Here is a 20,896-nt window from a genome sequence, read left to right on the forward strand (position 1 = left end):
ATTTTGTTGACCTTGGGCCCCTCTCCCCCTTCCTTGGTTCCCTCGTCGACCTCTACCTCGTCTACGTCCCCTGCCCTGTCCCCTAGGAGTAGCAACTGGTGCTAGAGGCCCACCATCACTATCTGAATCACCTGAGGCATTCCCTGCATCACTCCCGGAAGTGTCCATGCGGGCTGGACTATGGCCATGGCGTGCCCTTATTCTAGCACCACGGCGTACAGCCCCACGACCCCTAGCTGCATTAGTAGTAGTACTAGGCCCTGGTAAAGGTTCATTATCAACAGTGCTACCATCGTCACTATGTATATCTATATCTAAATCAGGCCTATTACTGCCGAGAGCATCGCCACTTTCACTGTCACTTTGATACACAGGCACATAGTCATTGTCTCTACCATTATCGTTATCAGAGTCAACATCTGGGCCACCAAAATCGCCATCAACAGACTCAACAGCTCTCTCACCTGTATCAAGGCCTTCCTCAACATCACAATCATATTCAGTGTCTGAATCATCGCCAAAAGGATCGCTTTCCGAACCAGAATCAGCGCAAATCTCAGCGACTTCTTCCACAGTGAAAGTTTTCCCTCTCCTGCCCGCCATTTTTGGCCAATGACGTCGCCTCGTAATGCTTACGCACACTTTCGATCGTCTGCTTGATGCCACATGAGTCATACATTGATTCTATGAGCTCAAATCGCCACGCCATCTGCTATAAGACCTTGAACTAAAAAAACGTTGATCGACGTCCTTTGGCAGTCAAGTGATTTATAGCAAAAACGTCGAACGACGTCCTTTGGCAGTCAAAGAGTTAAAATGTGACAGTGGTTTAAAAATCGAAGCCAACGAAATTAGTTTGTGCTGCCACCTAGTAACTGAGAGCGAAACCTTCTTATGGCTAATAAAGCAAGGCAAGTCAATTATAATACCATCAGCTTGCTGCACTCATTGACCCGTGTTCAATAGCCATGGTTTATTGGTTTATTAGCTTTGTGATTCACCAGTTGCATCGCAATTCAAATGAAGAAAAGCCATATATTCCCGCTTGATATAACACTGCTCTTTGATCTACATGAGATAAGCGAGCATACCTTTATTTTTGCCACCGATGTGGCCACGAACCTTTCGGGATACATCAAACGATGAAGTGTCTTCATTTCGTCGGCCACCTTAAATTTAGCAAGCATGACGACATATCCTATTTACCCCTTGGAACGAAGAGTAAGGTACCTGATGGTCTATGAGGGCTTTGCTGGAAAACCTCTAGCTATGGTAGGTCTATAGTATAGCGTTGCTAGCGTCGGCTAGGAATTTGCTACAACATCAGAGATAATTTTGCTCGGCACACTGTCTTTTGCCGGTGAAGGGTATTGGAATTTTTGAGTGCTACAGATTAAACCACATTCTTTCACTCACGGCATTTCATCGCTGCTGCTGCAGAAAAACTACGCTTGCCGTCAGCGGTATTTTGCATTTCATATTACCCGCTGGCGCGAAAGCCATAGAATAAGCACGCAGTTGAACTTGTTATAAAATCTTTTATTAGAGCAAAACCATCATTAGCAGAACATAGCACTGTATGACGAACAGAGGTATGCATTAAGTGTGCTGAGGTAAACCATGGTCACCCCGAGTATTGAAAAGAGGGAATACCCTATTAAAAATAGAGGTTTTGAGAATTGAAGTTCTTTCTAACTTATAACTTAACGTCGCTCATTTGTCAGTGGTCAACGGCGAGGTGCTGCAAGCTCAACCCCCTTCTAAATGAGGAACCTGATGTCAGGCATCAACCCTTTATTTGGGAACTAAAAAATTATGAATTATGGCAGAACGACAGACCCCGCGTCCCCAGATGAAAAAATCAACTGTCACGGCATCATAAGCAATTTTCAGACGATCTTTTAATACGAAATACCCTAAATCATGATGCACAAAAAACCATCCCACAAAATTGTTCAGAATTCTCTCCAAAATGCAATAAAACAATGTGTTGGTTGACAGAAATTTCTATATCGTTGAGCAGACAACACTCGGGACCAGAACCGACAACGCTTCCTGTCCGAGCCATTTCCTAATATCATCATGCCTCCTTATCCAATCGCTGGAATCATTTAGCAATATATGATCCCCAGAACATCTCGTGCTATCTCGTCCAAGGATGGCGCCTGTTTAAAATCCCAAATCAGGTCAACATCCGCCTCCTTCATTGGCTTATATCATCACGTGACCTCAAAATTTATGTTGGCCATGAAGCAATAAAGTTTTATGTCTTAGTAAGTGTACAAATATGTAATTGCTTTTTGGACTGGTAGTTCGAGTTTTCGTTAGACCATGGTTACACACGTACTTGAGTCACACTGCTGGACTATTTTGGTGGGACTTTCATTGGAATACGCGAGAATACTTCGGACTGGTTTCTGACAAGATTCGAATGGGAGGGGACAGCACTTTGTGACAGTGACTGATCGCAGCTAGTGTCCCGTTGGGGATGTTTTACCCGCGATAATGATTCCACTCGCAGTTCACATCGATGCAATCGGGAAACCGTATTCTTGAGTAAGTTTTTACTTCTTGTCGTCACAACGGAGTCCGTCAAAAAACGTCAGACAGAGAAATAAACTGAATTTGAAGGAAGAATAACAGAAAACTGAAGATTTATACACTAGGATACTGTAAGTAGTTCCCTCGCGGATGACTACATCAGCAAATTTACATATTCCTGCATAATCAGGCCCAGAGTTGACATCTGACTCTTTTAGAGAAATTTACGAGAAACTGCGCGATTTTTTTGCCGATGTATTGCACACACTATACATGCATTGGAGTGCTTTTTTGATAAAGTACATGGTGTCCTCCATTTGAGGCCATATAAGATGACCTTGTGACATCGTTGGCAATCACGGGCGTTGCAATAGGTGTAGGACATCTCCGAATAGCGAGATTGGGGTAATAAATAGTCTGCTTTATGATATGGTCTCCCCCGTTTGTAAAAAGTTATTTACGAGTCTGGTGAAAAAGGCTTCTTTACGATAACGCGCGGTCGCAATAGTTGATGCGTCATTTACTATCCCCCATTCACTTCCTCGTCTCTGTGACGGTCAACTCGGCCGCATCTACATTCTTATTTCTTGCTGTGGATATTATTTTGTTGCAGTCGCCAGGATTTTACTATTATAAGGTAGGACTCATTGTTTACTGTCGCCAAACACCGCGAAAACCACTGTGAATCGTTTGATAAAAGTGCACTCGTAATGTTTAGGCTACTAAATCCGGTGAAAGTCTGCAGCCAGCAATCTGTAACTTTCTTAAAATGCTACTTAAAGATGCTTGGCTATCTGTCTCCATAGTAGTTCAATTTCCAGCAAGGATTAGGTAGTAGACAAACACCAATGTAAAGATTCAGTGTTCCAAGTTAGTCAGCGCGCAAAATACTGTAGAACTTAAAGTACATCCCGGCCCGTCTGCATGTCGGATGACCCTGGTCAACTAAATCGCCTTTTCGTTTCATCTCAAACATTAACGAACCAATTCTGACTGATCTGCAACTTTTATTGCATTTGTTGACAAAGGCACTCTTTCCAGATCGGAGGCAACTGTCTGTAATTGCTTTAGGTGTGCGTGCTGAATTGCTTTACTGCCCCTCCTGATCAGATCATGGGCGGCCATTGTAATCTTTCTCATCTAAACGGCGAAAAGGCAATGACATGACTGGTTGATAAAGATACGTAGTCGTCCAGATATTGCCACTGAGGCAGTGACCTAAGACCCTGAAGGGCGTATAGTACACCCTTGATGGCGCAATCTACTTTGCGACACTGTTTTACTGCTTGGTGCATCCTTGTTAGGTGTGTTTGGCCCACTGTTTTTCGTCTATGTGTCCATGGCATTTTGAAAAATGCAAAAGATATCAAATCCATAGGGGCATGAATGATTGGACATATAGACGTCGACATTAGAAACAGAAAGATATCATCATTCTGGTAAAGTTCATACGTACATGCCAGTGCATGTGAAATGGAGTATTTTCCGATTTAGCTCATGTCGGCCAAATGTTAGCCCTGGCCCTTCTCAACTCAATAACCACCTCCCTGTTGCCAAAATAACAATTTACTTCCCCTGTTGGACTGTAAACAGAATCTCAGGCATCAGATGAAAGAATAGAATACAATCAGTCATTCACCTCAGTATTAGTATTTATGCGTAGTTGCATGACATATTTCTCGAAAAGCCGGTTCGCTGCGTGCTCTTTCTGGGAATCAACATGTTTACAATATCGATCTGAAGTCAACACTTGGTGTATTTCTCACATGCGCAGGAAAACGCATCTGAGAGACTACATAATAAGCCACAGAATTCCGTGAAATCGTCGGAATATTAAATTTGTTTGTCGCTTGCAGGAGTCGTTCGGTTCGTTCGCGAACGAACACATGATGACGTCAGGGCGTAAGGCGGTTCATCAAAAGATCAAAGAAACCGCGATCGTGCCGACCGCAATTACTGGCAACATCAAAGGGAACTTGTCTGGAAAAGTAATCATTCGCCGCGGTAGTCAAATCAATTATTAAGAAATATCACCATGACCTGTTTGACTCGGGACTACTTTTCGGAAGCAATTCACCAATGGGCGTGTCCACTTCAATAAATTGACACTATTATTAACGCGCATGCGTAATGCCCTGAGGCAATATTAATGTATTTTGGGTTACATAGTACTTTGTAATGATTACGTCTCATTATCATAACCTGACCTCATTTGTATTCAAAATGGCCTCGCAATGTCAAGGTTATTGTTGAGTCAGGCGGGAAATCTGAAACCACGTGGCGGAGACGAATGTGGTCGGCGCACTTTCTTTCTAACAGTTTTTCAATAAGGTAAGAGTTCTCAAATATGTTGACTTGTTTTAGTTCAATGCTTTTGTATGGTTCATACTGCCGCCATTGTTATAGACCGATACACTATAGGCCAATCTGAGGTTATGTTAGTTAGGCCTAATCTTCTCCTCACATTAAACATACACCACATTACTGATCGCATTATCTGATAGAGGCATGCACCTAGGCTTATCATGTTATGCAGAAAGGCACATAGGAAGTCAGAAGTATCTAAAGTGACTGAACAAACCTTTTGGCAAAGTCCTTTCTATCTAGAAGTTTTTTTCTTGGCAGTGTTACTCGGATGCAGGATCAGGTATATTAGAATCTATGTAATCAGCAAGTTCAGTCCCAACATCATTTTAAGTTTTAGAAAACCTATGATAAATAACTTTCCTTGTCTCTGCATAAAAAGAGGGTCCTCCAATGCGTTGTATTATTTTCATTCAGTGTATAAGATTAAAAGTAATGCCGATTGAAGTCACCTGGTGTCGGGAGTTAAGTTCCTTGTCCAAGGCCGCATTCCAGTTTAGATCGATAGACTGCCTATACCCTGTAGAACCGAGCGAGTGATAAACTGACCACCACTCGTTTCTCAGGGTACATGTAAGCTGTTGAACACATCATTACCACAGAGGAGAGTAGGAAATCATTACTTCACAGAGGAGAATTTATTCTACATGCATCACAGAGGAGAGGGTTGTATGTTCGAGTAAATATTTTAGCATCAGGATCTTTTTTTGTCACATCAGCACGATTTCGATGACTTGTGATGAAATCATCAGACATAAATTTGTTGAAACATCGTTGAATCACATCATAGTGGAAAGGACACCAAAAGACATCATGAGTCCGTCCGTTCCGTACGTCCAAGGCGATAATTTTCGGATGGATTTTAAGCATAACTGGCTCAGAGCACACGTATAGCAAGGCGACGACGAATACTACATACAGTTCAAGTCATTTGTGTGGACTTCAAAACCCCTACATTTCACTTCGAAAATATAAGTGAGAAATTTTGAATTCATGGACATGACGAAATAGCCCTAAATGTAGAAAAGGTGAGCAGTAGTTTAAAGGTTTTGACCATCAGTAGGTCAACACCTATCTTATTCATGAAAAGATAAAACAAGTGGTCGGTTAATACGGCAACATATATATATCAGAAATCGCCATTTTGGAACTGCGACGTCGTAATGCGCAGCGAACGAATTCTTAAAACGGCTTCAAGTTATCATCAGAAAGTTTTTACGAGACTTTAGGTGACAGTGACTGCAAACTTAGGAATTGATTCTGCTAAACGAATCTTGATCAGTTTAGGATTTTGAGCAATTCGAGCAAGGAGTTTTTCCGTCGGAGGCAATAGCTTTACCATCGTCAGGTAAAATTCCATTTCCCGCCAAATTCTTCGAATTTCGCTTTGCGTGAACAAGAGATATAAGCGTTCTTATCATTTTCTTGCCTGCATTCTGAAACAAAGTGTCAAGTGCTGAAGAATTTGTCAACGGTGGTATTCACAATGCAGCATAATAATTGCAAACCACCAGATATTACTGTCTGCGCAAAACCTAGATGAAGTATACCGGTGCAAACAACATGATTTTGCCGTGAGCAAGAAATTTTGTGAGGCAAAAATTAAGCAATCGGTGCAAAGAACATACCTTTAAACCAAATTATTGGCAAACATCAAATTACCAGCACCGATAACTGAATTTTGCAACCAGTCCAAAAAGACATAATTATTTACGCAATATTTCATAGGATGGAATGAAATGACAGATACAGAGATCATTTTCAACAAGGGCTATAATCATGTTCCTCTCTCTGTTGATAAAAATGATGTCAATCTTATGTTCTTGACTCACAAATCACAAAATTCACGAAAGAGACAAAACTCCAGCCGGCAAATTGAGCCGTTTTGTAGGTTATTCACCGTGCGTTATTTCGTCCTGATTGCAGTCAATTACAAGTTAATAGCAGAGTGAAATAAATAAAAACCTAATAATCATTTCTCAATATTAAGCCTAAATTACAAGCCGGTGCAGCTGACACTCGATTAAATTTTATTTTTTATTTAAGTCGTAATGTTCTATAAAATAGTTTTTAATTGCTTTTTTGACACCTGCAACGACCTTTGCTAAATGTCAGTTATGCGGGGAGTTGCTAAAAATAGTGAATTACAGACTTGAGTTGATTTTAAAGATTTGTTTGAACATGTTCCGATGGCTCTGTGCTTCAAAACAATTTACCCGAAAATATGTTTTTTAAGAACAACCTAAGACATGATCATACATGTATGGTTTCTATCATAATGCCGAGTTGAATATTGTATACATGTAAAACTAAATCATATTCCAAATATGTCTCCCGTGTCCTTGTGAAATTGCGAGCACCAGAGCTGAAGCGAGCCCTTAAGTCATGAAGTAGAGGCCCTAAAAACACAATCTGTTTCTTTGGACGCGGTGTTTAGTAGAGAGTATGGAGGACTATTAGTTGTTCAATGGTAGTCGTGTCCGACAGATACATACCAAAAATGACATGATAAAAATTCACTATCAGTCTAGCATACTGGGCTCTGTTTTTTCTAACTTTGAAAATAAAACAATAATGTTGAATCTAGAAGATATAAATTGTTCATTATTAGCAGCAGCAACGTCTCTACCTAACTTTGCAACAGTTTGGAAAATATATCTCTTTTTATGCTGGGGATATTTTCAGTTGGATTGGTATGTCCTTGAGAAAAGCAATATTTGTAAGTCGCATCATCTTCATGTCGGAGACATTCCGCGCTTTACGAAGATTGCCGCCTTGCTGTGAACGTTTCATAAAAACATAAAGTTCTGAAAAAATTATAAAAATAAGCGAACATGAATCTGTAGTCCTCTCAAGTGAATGATTTTGTAGTATTTTATACTGATTTTCGTTATAAAACAATGTGGATTCTTTAAACCTCAGTGAGAGACAAGAAGGGAAATGATGACAGAATTGTACGTCAGTTATGCAAAATAAAGTTCTAAGATCTTGTAATATATTTTGCAGAGTGGCGCAAGTGAGGTTGGCTGAGCCTGGGAAGACTTGATTATTACGCTACAATATTGCGTATCTTATGATAACATACACAAATTACTATTAAGGTCCCCAGGGAAAATGAAGAGAAACAGGAATCAGCCTCCAATTGTTCAATATAGCTGAAACTAGAAAATAATGCAGCATGATCGTAAACATAAGTTCAGGACAAAAATAGCATCATATATATTTCACATGTACTTTAGATTGGCGCAGTTCGACAGAACTGGGGCAAAATATATATTAAGAAGTCGTAAAACATTATATCCCAGACCATGATACCCAATTCTGATTTGTTGGGCGCTCTATAAAACACAACTGACCGCATTTTGTGTTTTTTCCAACATCATGTGATAAATTTGCATCCGGGCTATGCAAATGTGGTCTAGTCTCACAGGGCACCTTTGACAAGAGCCAAGATAAATCTTTTCCTATTTCTGGCTAATTAATTTGATGGGAAGTTAATGAGAAGGTGATGTCTAACAAGGCAACAAATTGAAGTATGATTTAACGGCCTGAGATGTCGTATTTAGCACTGACCCAAAGGTGTAGCTTTTATGGGGTACCAATCATTAGCCCGGGCATGTTATTTTTAATGCTTTTTTCTTCAGTGAGAAGTCCCATTGGTATTCGACAATGATAAACATGGAAATAAAACAGAAAATATCTCAAATTAATAGAGTTCGTGCCGAATGCAATAAATGTCAGAGAAGCCAATAGTCCTCGCAATTATGAAATAATATTTCACGCCTTATTAACTAACTCGTTTCTTTTTCAATGCGCCCATAAAGCACCCTTATATTCGACTTGGTATCTTGATATACAAATGCAAATACCGTTGTTGAGGGCAGGTGTTTTAAAGTACATCCGCGGTGATAAATATCCGCGAGATTGGCTTGTTACTCAAACCTATTGGGAACAACTCTTGGTGAACATTCCCGTAATAATAGTGAGCCAAACGGGAGATAACAATGGAAATCACCTCCTAATTACATTCCCGAAAGATCGACAAATTGTTTTTCATTTTCTCTCCTCATAGCTCAACCTTGAGGAAATTCCTGGAGCGCCTCGAATTCTCCCGAAAACGCGGATGCACACAGCGCAAGACTCAGCAAGCGGTGCTTTGGTTCCACAACAAGACAAATGGATTCGGTTGTAACGTGCGCTCTGATTGGTTGAAGTCTCCAGATCAGTTCCTGTATACGTTTACGCATAGTTTGATCGTTCGCGAAAGACAGAGCCACAAATCATTATTACTTGCTAGTTATTGCAACAGATCTGAACGTGATGGTTCCAAACACAACACGATGAGTTACTTTGCAAGTCACTTTTTGCCTCCCTCGACGGATAACCAAAATTTTCAAAACAACTTTCTTACACATCCCCATCTTGATGGCGTCGGTGTTAGCCAACCCGTAAATCACGAGGGTGGCTCTGTTGGACATTTTGCCACAAGTGTTTCCCCGACCTGTGGGGGTCAAAATGAACCCTGCATCACAAGATACGCGGACTTGGGGACAACAGATGCGCAAAGATACCCCCAGACCAAACTGGAGGTTGGCTGGAATGGCTACACCAATGGAACTATGACCGACGCTGTGAATACTCATGGAGGGTTTCAAGCAATTCCGACGTGTGGCCCTCCTGGCTACAACACTGTTGGATCAACGGCACAGACTACCGCAAGATGCAATACTTCCCAGTCATCGACCTTCTATCCTTGGATGGGTATAGTAGGTGAGTAACATTCCTTTACTTCCCTTGTTGACATTCTGCAGCACACTACTCCTATTTTCCAACTGTCTGTATTTCAGCTTGGTGCGGCTAGTTATAGATTCCAAAGCGTCATAAACCTACTTTTCTATTATATGAGCATCATAACAAATAATGGATAGACACAGTAATTGGGCTGTAAAACACTTGCAGAGAATCAGAAAACATGTGTGAAATATACTGCGCCATAACACGGACACGACTCTCACCTGCGAAAATGAGCTTGCTACTGGGCCCTCACGACGTCTAAAGCCGTTATTTAAATCGATGAAACGAGTTGCTACGAGCTTAAACCAATACTCGACTACTATGGACAGTTATAATACCCTAATAACTCCCGCCATAATTTGTTAATCAATAAACTCATAACATGCCAACGGCCACACTATTATCATGCTTATCATCACTAATAGGCGACGCTACTGGTTCACAATTGCACCCAATGCTCTCCTGCAAATCATCGATTTTTAAAAAAGTCATTTGTAAAATGTAATCATTTTCTGAATGCATGTAACGTTGACTGACTGAAGGCACATTCAACCTGCACAATTTTTCTCACAGACGGCTCTTCTTTGTTCCCAATGAAATATCGTCCCAAGAAAAATAGCACTTTTGTAATTTTTGCGTGTTTTGCGCTCGTATGCTGTGATAAATGGCGGAAAAGGTTGGTGCAAAACAATAGATCACTGCTTATAGGACAGTCGTACAATGGCTGGTAGAAATGTACGTTATGGCCCGAACCTTACCGTTATTGTATCGGGTATTGGTTAAAGATTGCTCGAGAGAAGGGCGCAAGATCTACGGCAGAGGTTGCGACTCCTTACGACGATGCTACGGGACGACTAAGGATTAACAAATGGGGTGAGGAAGCTGTCTGCTTTGAGCGTGAAATATTGAAATAGGTGTTTTATGCAGTCCATAACTCATCAGATTTGCACACGTTAAGTGTTAAATATGCCATAGAATGAAAACAAGCCATTCGTCCTGTCACTTGTTAGCCTAACTTTATCTTCTTAGCTCCAGATGTCAATGTCACATTATGGACCTCCTTTCACTAGCTAGCCTAACTTTATCTTCTTAGCTCCAGCTGTCAATGTCACATTATGGACCTCCTGTCACTTGTTAGCCTAACTTTATCTTCTTAGCTCCAGATGTCAACACCACATACGGACCTCCTATCACTTGTTAGCCTAACTTTGTCTTCTTAGCTTCAGATGTCAACACCACATTACGGACCTCCTATCACTTGTTAGCCTAACTTTGTCTTCTTAGCTCCAGATGTCAACACCACATTACGGACCTCCTATCACTTGTTAGCCTAACTTTGTCTTCTTAGCTCCAGATGTCAACACCACATTACGGACCTCCTATCACTTGTTAGCCTAACTTTGTCTTCTTAGCTCCAGATGTCAATACCACATACGGACCTCCTATCACTTGTTAGCCTAACTTTGTCTTCTTAGCTTCAGATGTCAACACCACATTACGGACCTCCTATCACTTGTTAGCCTAACTTTGTCTTCTTAGCTCCAGATGTCAACACCACATTACGGACCTCCTATCACTTGTTAGCCTAACTTTGTCTTCTTAGCTTCAGATGTCAACACCACATTACGGACCTCCTATCACTTGTTAGCCTAACTTTGTCTTCTTAGCTCCAGATGTCAACACCACATTACGGACCTCCTATCACTTGTTAGCCTAACTTTGTCTTCTTAGCTCCAGATGTCAACACCACATTACGGACCTCCTATCACTTGTTAGCCTAACTTTGTCTTCTTGGTTCCAGATGTCAATACCACATACGGACCTCGTGTCACTTGCTAGCATAACTTTGTCTTCTTGGTTCCAGATGTCAATGTCACATACGGACCTCGTGTCACTTGCTAGCCTAACTTTGTCTTCTTTGTTCCAGATGTCAATACCACATTACGGACCTCCTATCACTTGTTAGCCTAACTTTGTCTTCTTGGTTCCATATGTCAACACCACATTACGGACCTCCTATCACTTGTTAGCCTAACTTTGTCTTCTTGGTTCCAGATGTCAACACCACATTACGGACCTCCTATCACTTGTTAGCCTAACTTTGTCTTCTTGGTTCCAGATGTCAATGTCACATTATGGGCCTCCTGTCACTTGCTAGCCTAACTTTATCTTCTTAGCTCCAGATGTCAACACCACATTACGGACCTTCTATCACTTGTTAGCTTAACTTTGTCTTCTTAGCTCCAGATGTCAATACCACATACGGACCTCCTATCACTTGCTAGCCTAACTTTATCTTCTTAGCTCCAAATGTCTACGGACCTCCTGACTTTTTCTTCTTAGCACCAGATCTTATAAGGACTTTCGACCTTGGGATGGTGTTCTGTTTTGTCTCGGTTCCTTTTTTAGGCTATACTTGTTTTGTGATTTTCATTACATTCATTTCTTTAACAGTGGGATAGGCAACATTTGTTGTGTACAGTCAGAATAAACCATGGAACATCGTCATCAAATTAAGGAACAGCTGTCAAGCTTTTACTTTATGAATAGCTGGCAGATGATATTAAAACTAAAAGTAATTGAACTATTGCTACGACTATAGCAAGTAGACTGTCATTAGACTAGACTTGAAGGAAAAAAAATCTATTTCACCTGGATGTGTAGCACCATGTATGCATTATCATGAAAAATAATGAAGCTGATGAAAACCCAGATGAGATATAAAGCTAAGGCCAATCAGGTTTAAAGTATTGAGTCTGAACTGTTGTGGGCCAAAATGGATCGAATAAGGTGGAGACATTAGATACGAAGATACAGTCAAGTCAAACTATGGAACAGATGAGGTGATACCAAGCAGCCTAGTTGGCGAGCAGTTGGCCTATCTGAGCAATATAAATCTTTACTATAAAACAATGAGCCTGCAAGATAATGAATAATGACATTGCAAGCACCCCACCCAGTGGATCGGATGGGGCATGGAAAGACTTTTTATGTAATGGTTAAAGCATTTTTCTCTGAAAAGGTCAACTTTCAAACAAGGTTCACTTTCTGTTCCAACTCTTGCAGCCCAACTGTCTTGTCGTTTATTCTCACTTAACTACCAGATGACTGAACACAGATTTTGTTGGTGAAATCATTCATCACGACCAACATGTCCCAAGAGGCAGCAGTGGCATAACGCATGTCTTTAGATTCTTTGTAACTATCTTCGTCGCTTCTAGGGTTTTAGTTTTAACTGGAGGTGCCAGTGCAAGAGGTGGTTAAAATTGTCTTTTCGGCAAAACACAAGGAGGCTACTAGAAAATACATCTAGGACAGCCAAGCTCAATGGTGCTGGTGTCTTCTTTGACATGCCAACCTTTCTTGTATTCACCTGGAGACCTAGACAAGGCTACGTACTTATGTTATTAATTTTTAAACAAATGGCGATTGGTCACCTGCACTAGGAAGAGAAGAGTAAGAGAAAGAGTAGCTTCAGTTTCATAAGAACAACGTCACGTTTTAGTGCATGACCTTGGTTTGGTTATATTTTCTTGCTTCAAGGTGCAGCCACTCAAATTGTCCATTTCCTGGTAAGCCGTGCCATAACCTAGTTGCTTCATTGAATTGATTGAAAAACATCCTTATCCAAAAACATTACCGAGCTAATGGTGGTATGTCATCGAGTTCGTTGAGGTGTTAATAATGACAGTCAGCAAGGACAGATATCATCATAAAATATTCAAATCACTCCGTATTAAAACACAACATGTGGTAACCATGGCAACTGTGACTGGTGGCCGTTGGAGTGCACACCGTGACATGGCTCTACCTTTAGGCAAAGTCATAAAAATGACTCTCCTGACTTCGGATAGTGGTTGCCGTCATGGGCAGTAGTTACTGAGCTCAGTGGGGGTTGGTGAGTTATCAGTCGGTCGTAAACAACACCTGGGTTGTCTTAGATCTGAAAGTCAGGGACGAAGTCATGCATTTGAATAAGTTAAAGTCAATTCGTAAGTGATGATACATTTTATCAAATAGGCAACACTCTTACGTTTTGCAATCAAAGGAAGTTTTCATTCACCAGAAGATACCATTCACAACAGCGGGGACAAGAGCATCACAATGCGAAGGAGGTGACAATAGCCATAACGACAACAATATACCACAAATCATTGAGTGATATCATCTAACGTAAGATATGTGCTGAATGAAATTAGCTACATCAACAGCGATTCAGGTTCATACTACTACAGCGAAGCTTGGTTAGCAGAGCGGCTTGATGTGTCTGATGCTGAAGCATTACTTCAACATTCTTGGTCTTCTTTACTTCTTGGTCCTGGAAACACCGAACATTGCATAATGTTTCTGGCAAATATGCAGACCTAAACCTAGGCGATGCAATGCAGATGTCACTTATCAAGTACAGTGATCTTAATCCGTAAGGCGTTCCCAGGTTAACAGCAAACAAATCAAAAGCACCGTAGGCAAATAACATGGTTGATGTTTGGCTCAAGGTAATCTGACTTGAGCTGGTCAAAACAAGAGGCAGCCTGGTAATAAATTAATGTCCAAACAATTATTCCATGCCTGTTTTGTCGGCCATTTTACCTAAGTACAAGTACTTCCGGTTCTGTTTTCGTCATCCTAAAATCGGAGCGGCGTATCTTATCACAGCACCAGATATATTGTACTTTACCGTTTTCCAAGAACCAACAACCAGATCAATAATTGACACAAATTATTGATTTGGCTGAACACAGAAACATTTAAAGTTCAGGGTAATTCCAGCAGTTTGATTCATGGGTTTTTCGAGTATTCTAGCCCACTTAACTGGTAACAGATAAATCCGTTCCAGTCAAGAGAATAGAAGACTATTTGATCTGAAGTAACAGTCAGATGGTAATTTAGTAGGCCTTGGTCTCTCTGAGCATAAATCTCTGAAACGTTCTAATGGTTAATCAGAAAATTTCTGAAGAATTCATTCGATCTCGTTTCTAGTTTCTAACACAACTTGACGCTGTACCACACTACATGACTATTATCGAACAGCATTATTGCATTCCCTTTGATGTTTGCCGCCACTTCAGAGGGAGACATTAAACAGCGCTAGACAGTTTCATCAGGAATTGAGCCAAGAAGCATTGCATTGCGCCCTAGAAAACGTACACCGGGCTTTTTGCGAGTTAAGGTGAAATATGCAAAGTATTCTGTTGATAATACGTACAAATAGCACTGAAGAGTGGCTTCAGGGAAATGTCCTCGAATCGCCGTACATTTTCTGCATGATCACTTCACAACAGCATGTCCATTCTGATCCTGTTTAACATGGAATTGGTTGAAATTGCTTTGGGCCTTCCCGGAAATGGCGCCATATATCAATATAATGGGAACGTACTTGTGAGGTGACTTCGTCTGCCAATCCACCTGCCTTGTACTGTATAACTTGCTTCCAATCTCCTAAAGGATCAGTTCATCTTTATTGATTTGGAATAATGGCTGGGGACAGTATATGGTGATTCTTTCATCTGGATATGTCTTATCGTTTATGGCCAAGAACAGTGGTCTGGAAGCATGGCATTATCAGAATGAATGACTCAGCTCTATTCCAGCCTCTAGACATTCTAAAAGCCATGTGTCCTATTCCGGTTTTTTTCCATTTTGTATAAATACACATGTCTGATTTTATAAAGTTATCAACGGGACGATATTTTTCTCTTTTGGTAATTGTGCACAGCAATGTATAGATCGCTTGTGCGCAGACGGCGTCCAAGGAATAGTACGTGAACAAGGTTATTTGGTATCCCAAGTATACAAATAAATTTGGATAGCCAAGCTTTTTGCTGAGCCAGAACAGATTGCTGGACCACTACTATAAAATCTTCATTCAGCCTCGAAGTAAACAGTATTAGGTCCAAACTCCTTTCAGCTAGCGGGCTTGTAATGCGTTTTATGTTTTTTTCTAATGTTTCTAACTAGCAGTCTGCCAAATGAACCACTTCCGCCAACAGGCTTGTAATATTTCTTTTCATTTTCTTTGCAGGTCCAAACTCAGCACAACGACGGCGAGGCCGACAGACGTACAGTCGATATCAGACATTAGAACTTGAAAAAGAATTCCAATTTAATCATTACCTCACGCGGCGGCGACGGATAGAGATAGCTCACTCCCTGTGTTTGACTGAGAGACAGATAAAAATATGGTTCCAAAATCGGAGGATGAAACTCAAGAAGGAGAGGCAGCAGATTAAGGAACTGAATGATTCCGGGAAGGAAATGTCACCGCTAGGTTCCGAAGAGGGGGACACGAGTAGTGTACAGTCTTGAAAGGGATCGAGAAAGGGGAAGGGGAAGCTAAGAAGGGGAAGCAAAAATGCGTGTCCAATCACGGAACCATGGTGACATCTCTCCTCGTTTGAAAGGGAATTTGTATTCACCTTACCATTGGGACACTTTTGCCCAACCGTTTAGGAATTGGTGTAGTTTCTATCTACGAGGGGATTGGAATTGTCTTGGTCATACCAGTGTGATTTTGATGTCTGGCCGTAGTCCTGTTTGGAAGACACGGAGGCTAATCATCCCAGTCGCGATAGGAAAGCAGTGTCCTATCGGATGGAAGCATTTTCTGTCTTGATCGATCAAGAGGTGGAATTCAACTCAATTTGAACTACGAGATATTTATTGCTTCATATTTTATAAATGTACGAAAGGTTGTCTCTGTTGTATTTTACGTTGTCAAATTGAATATGATCTGATGAAGCATACTTTCACTAGAAGACTCTCAATGTTACCTCCAGTTATGGGTAAAAGTGGAACTCTCAGGTAGAGACAACTACAGAACGGCTTGGCTCATGAAGCACTTGCTTCAGAAGGTTGCGGTGTTGTTGTAATAAATGTGGTTATCGTGTCCGTTCGTCGTCCAGTTAGATGTAAGGATAAGCATTTCAGCTCAAGCAGAGGGATAGAGGTTGGCTCTGGCCTGCATGAGTTGGAACAGAAAGTGAACCTTGTTTGAAAGTGAACCTGATCTTTTCAGAGAAAAATGCTTTAACCATTACATCTTTCGTGTTAACATTTGTAACCCATCAGTCTTACCGTTTAGTACTATCATATCCTGAGTTAAAAGGATATTTTGCGGATACCTGCCTATACGTGAATGCATCGGTTTTCAAAACACAAAGATGCCAAGTTTGAAATGTGTCAATGAATATATGATTAATGCTGATGTAGCATTTTACAAACTAACTGATGTAACAATATTTGTTGGAACTGGGCCCAAACTAATGATAGTCCTATGATGGACTGATGAAATGATGAATTTAATTTTGACAAATCAAATTCGAAAAGGTACGGATTACTTCGACTACAGATTGTATCAGGGGGGGGGGGGGGGCATTCGAAAAATAGGCCAGGACCAATTAAAAGTTACAAGATATTACAAAAAGTTATAACTGTTATAATTGAAATGAGCGATGATTAAAAACCACTTACTTCATGGTCAACACAAATTTTGATAAGACTCGTTAAAAAATAAAGCCTTGAGCTTGAATGAGAAAGTACAAGTACCAAACGTATGAACAATGGTATTCGCCTCTAATGAGCAAATGTTTTTTTAAGTTACAGCTCTGCCTGCACTTCGTACCAACAGGGGCCACCCCATTAATCAAAGATTAAAATTATTACATTGGCATTAGATCAATGAATAGATTTTGAGGCTGCTTTAAAATGAAATAGCCTTTTTTCAAATATAATCATGCTTATATTCGTTTATAAAAAAAATCAAGACACACATTCATTTGTAAGTGAGAAAGTTATTGTGAGACACATTTGAGAAAGTGAGGAAATTATGATGAGAGAAGAAGAGAATACATGTAAATGTAGTATCCTTTTGGTGTAATTGAGTTAAACTTAACGTTAACTTTAAAATGTAACTGAAGGAGAGAACGCCAAGTGAGGTTCACGCCAACTATACACACTGTTGAAGTTGGACGACCCAAGGACATCGATGTAGGCAAATCTTGGCTATATAATTCACTGAACTTTTTAACTTTACTTCCTCTCTCATGAGAGTTGGGAAGTTATATCAAGTCCATCCTTTTTTGTAACAAGTTGTAAGTTACGGTGGTATAGCTATAGCCCCGGTTCAATATATAGCTTCTGAGTGGATTATTGTGAACTGCTGGCTGCTTTCTACACAGTTCAGGCTATAATTGTCCAGGGTCTATAGAATTGTATCACGTCCTTTTATTTGACGTTAGCTGGACTTGGTCAAGATCAGTACAGATTCATAGGAAAGAACTATTATACCAACTCTACCTCCAAAAGTAAAACATTAGATATCTGTTTAATCGTACCCAGACGAGTGAATTATTATATTTATAAATTAAAAATCTATTTTTGCTTGTCCGATGATTGTGTAAAAATGAAACCCAAATCTGCAAGAACAGAAAACGGCTCTGTTGTCAAAGAAATAAGTTGACAATTCCTACACACTGACCAGCTTAGTGCAAGAGATACAGTGGCACATCATAGTGCATTGCACTAATTTTGGAATGCACTTCGTCTTTGAGTAGCATATACAGGCATGCGAGAAGAAGCAAGCAGTCCAGGAAGCTTGCTCAGCAAATTCGGGTTGAAGCTTGGACGTGAATTCCACTAGACATTCTTTTCCCAAGATGGTTTGTCGTTTGCTTAGCTTTTTTCTAGTAAAAGTGCAAGAGTAAAAAGTAAATGCCTGTCGTATGTGTGGCCCCATGCATAATTATGTTCATGGGTCTAACGCCAAATTGAGAGGGGATGACAAAAATTTGCTTGCGGCGCTGCGTGATTATTATGATGTTGCTTTAACGGATCAAAAACCTATTATTTCGGGGCATTAAAAGAAAGACTCACAATCAGGAAAATACAACTAAACCTTAAAAAAAACAACGATGTTTTTGAAACGAAAGAAACTGAAAAGGTAGTCTACAGCCAACATCAAGGTGCAGTATTTGCACCATGTACACCTTACGAGAGAAATACAACACTGTTCCAAGTAAGAACAGGAAAACGGTGGTTGATAAAAGAAGAACGCTTTTTTCAGTTGTTGATTTTTGTGTACAAATTTTTGACCATGTTTTGCATTGTGCAGTCTTGTTACAGAGTCTAAATGTGACGGTTATGAAGTAACTCTGTCAAAGTGATGATCTCACAATTTTGTCTTATGTTAGTAGATGCCTTGTAAATGGCAGGTGTACGGCGTGTTCCAGAAATAATGCAATCATCTTTCGAATCTCGTTGGTCATGACCGCCGAGACAATGCTAACCAAAAAGGTACAGGGCGGCAATAGGTCGATGGCCAACACAATACCGATACATTTTGGGTATGACATTGACAGGGACTCTACATGTAGGCATGTATTTCACATAACATAGGGCTGACAATACTTTGTCAATAGGTGAAATAGGTACCGTACCTTGCGTCGTTTCTGGGACATCCCGTAGCGATAGAAAATAATCAAAATGACCAGAGTCCATAGAAGATTATCAGAAGGAATCATTTGAAGGCTGGTTAGTGTAATCGTTCAAGAGATTCACCAAAAGCTGTGGCCATTCTGCGTACAGCGTTTTAAAGGTTGTATGAGAAGGAAAATTTCAGTCCAGGATTGATTTAAGATATCAGCAGTATACTATAGGTGTTTAATAGAATACGTGCCTTTGTGTATCAAGTCAAAATGCTCAAGACATCTTATAAATACTATTGACTTTAGATATTGTTTTAGTATAGAAGACGCGTCAGATTTGTTGTAAAAGTCAAATTTGTGTCCGGTTCGTCCGTCTTTCCTGTCAATGAGAATGCGAATCCTGATGTGTTGATTATTTAACACATTTGAGTGAAGGAACGATGTTGTCTGGTCCAGTGTACACTTGCACAGTATGGAAGGCTATCATCTAAACGTAGGGTCTTTAACATGTTTAAAGAGCTGTTCGCGCTCTGTTGGCCGACCCAACCCGAGCAAAACCTATAGTGCATTTCATATGCATAACTGACCTGTTGACCCATATAAATGTACACCCGAAACGTGGACATGGCATTCGAACTTTGTTGTTGTCAAACGTGATGAAGAATAGCCAAAGTGTCTTCTAAGGGTAGTACAGGAATTGACGTGAATTCAGCAAGTAGTATGATAATATGGACCAAAGACATTCTATAGACTCCATCATCAGCCATTCAATGCAGAGTCTTAGAAGAATTGACGCTATTTTCTTCAATCTGATCTCGGGTAGTAGTACTACTTAAGAGCCTCTAACAAAAAATCAAAATGGTATCCACAAGCTTGTAGTAATATGTAGACCCTATTGTGCTAATCACGCTAATTGTAAAGGATGTTGTAATACATTCAGCTTTATATATTTTGTATCAGAATATCAACAAGTGGATCATTTGCCAACATGAAGATCACTCGACTCTTTTACGACGAGTATCACATAATTTGAAAAGAAGAATGGCGTAGGTTGAAAAAATGTCATCGAAATAATGTGCTGGGCCTCTAACTGCTGATGTATGGTGTTTGCCTGTCAGGAAAGGTTATGGCAGCCGAATTCTCATCTGTCATTCCATACAACATATGAATCCAAGCCAAATTTGATACATATTCTCAAGACTTTCATTAAATTATGATTTGAAGGTCGTTTTGGACGATAGGTTTGCTACTTCATAAGTTGAGACACCTTGGACAGTCTCAGAGTTTCTGTGAATACGGGTAGATGTTCATATTCTTTCATTATTGTCATTTGGTGTTGCGTGCCAGGTGGCCAAAAGTAAAAGTTGTACAAAGTGAAGAAAATAAATAAATAAAAGTAACAGCATTGTTTATTTTACATACATGTGGTTCAGGAAGGATTCAGTCGATTATTGACCAAGTCCAGTGTCTTGACAACATACACATGACTGACTTTTTGGGCGATAATGCCATGACCTTCCTATCACCACCCCGCTTTTTTGGACACTAGTATCCAGTGCTGTGACTGTCTGCAAATAGGGAAGCTGTACTGTACTGCACAATTTACGAAGCGAGATACAATAGGATTGGGTTCGTTACTAAATGACATAATGTCTAGAGTCAATGTCAGCCGGGTGTCTGGAAATCTTCTCAACACAGCTGCTGCTTTTCTTTACCACGACCAGAACCTAGCCCATCCCTGGAAAGTGACTACCCTCGCATGGTCAATGGATCCC

The 20,896-nt window shown here is 40.3% G+C and overlaps 1 protein-coding gene across 1 annotated transcript; it reads left to right on the top strand.

Moving 5' to 3' along the window:
• Positions 1-9,012: 9,012 nt before the first annotated feature.
• LOC135497596 (homeobox protein LOX2-like) lies at positions 9,013-20,521 on the top strand. The gene is made up of 2 exons (XM_064787375.1): positions 9,013-9,675; positions 15,722-20,521. The coding sequence occupies exons 1-2, from the start codon at positions 9,246-9,248 to the stop codon at positions 16,003-16,005; spliced, it is 714 nt and encodes a 237-aa protein (XP_064643445.1). The 5' UTR covers positions 9,013-9,245; the 3' UTR covers positions 16,006-20,521.
• The last annotated feature ends 375 nt before the right edge of the window (positions 20,522-20,896 follow it).

Source organism: Lineus longissimus, chromosome 13, assembly GCF_910592395.1.
Source record: "Lineus longissimus chromosome 13, tnLinLong1.2, whole genome shotgun sequence".
NCBI classification, from domain to species: domain Eukaryota; kingdom Metazoa; phylum Nemertea; class Pilidiophora; order Heteronemertea; family Lineidae; genus Lineus; species Lineus longissimus.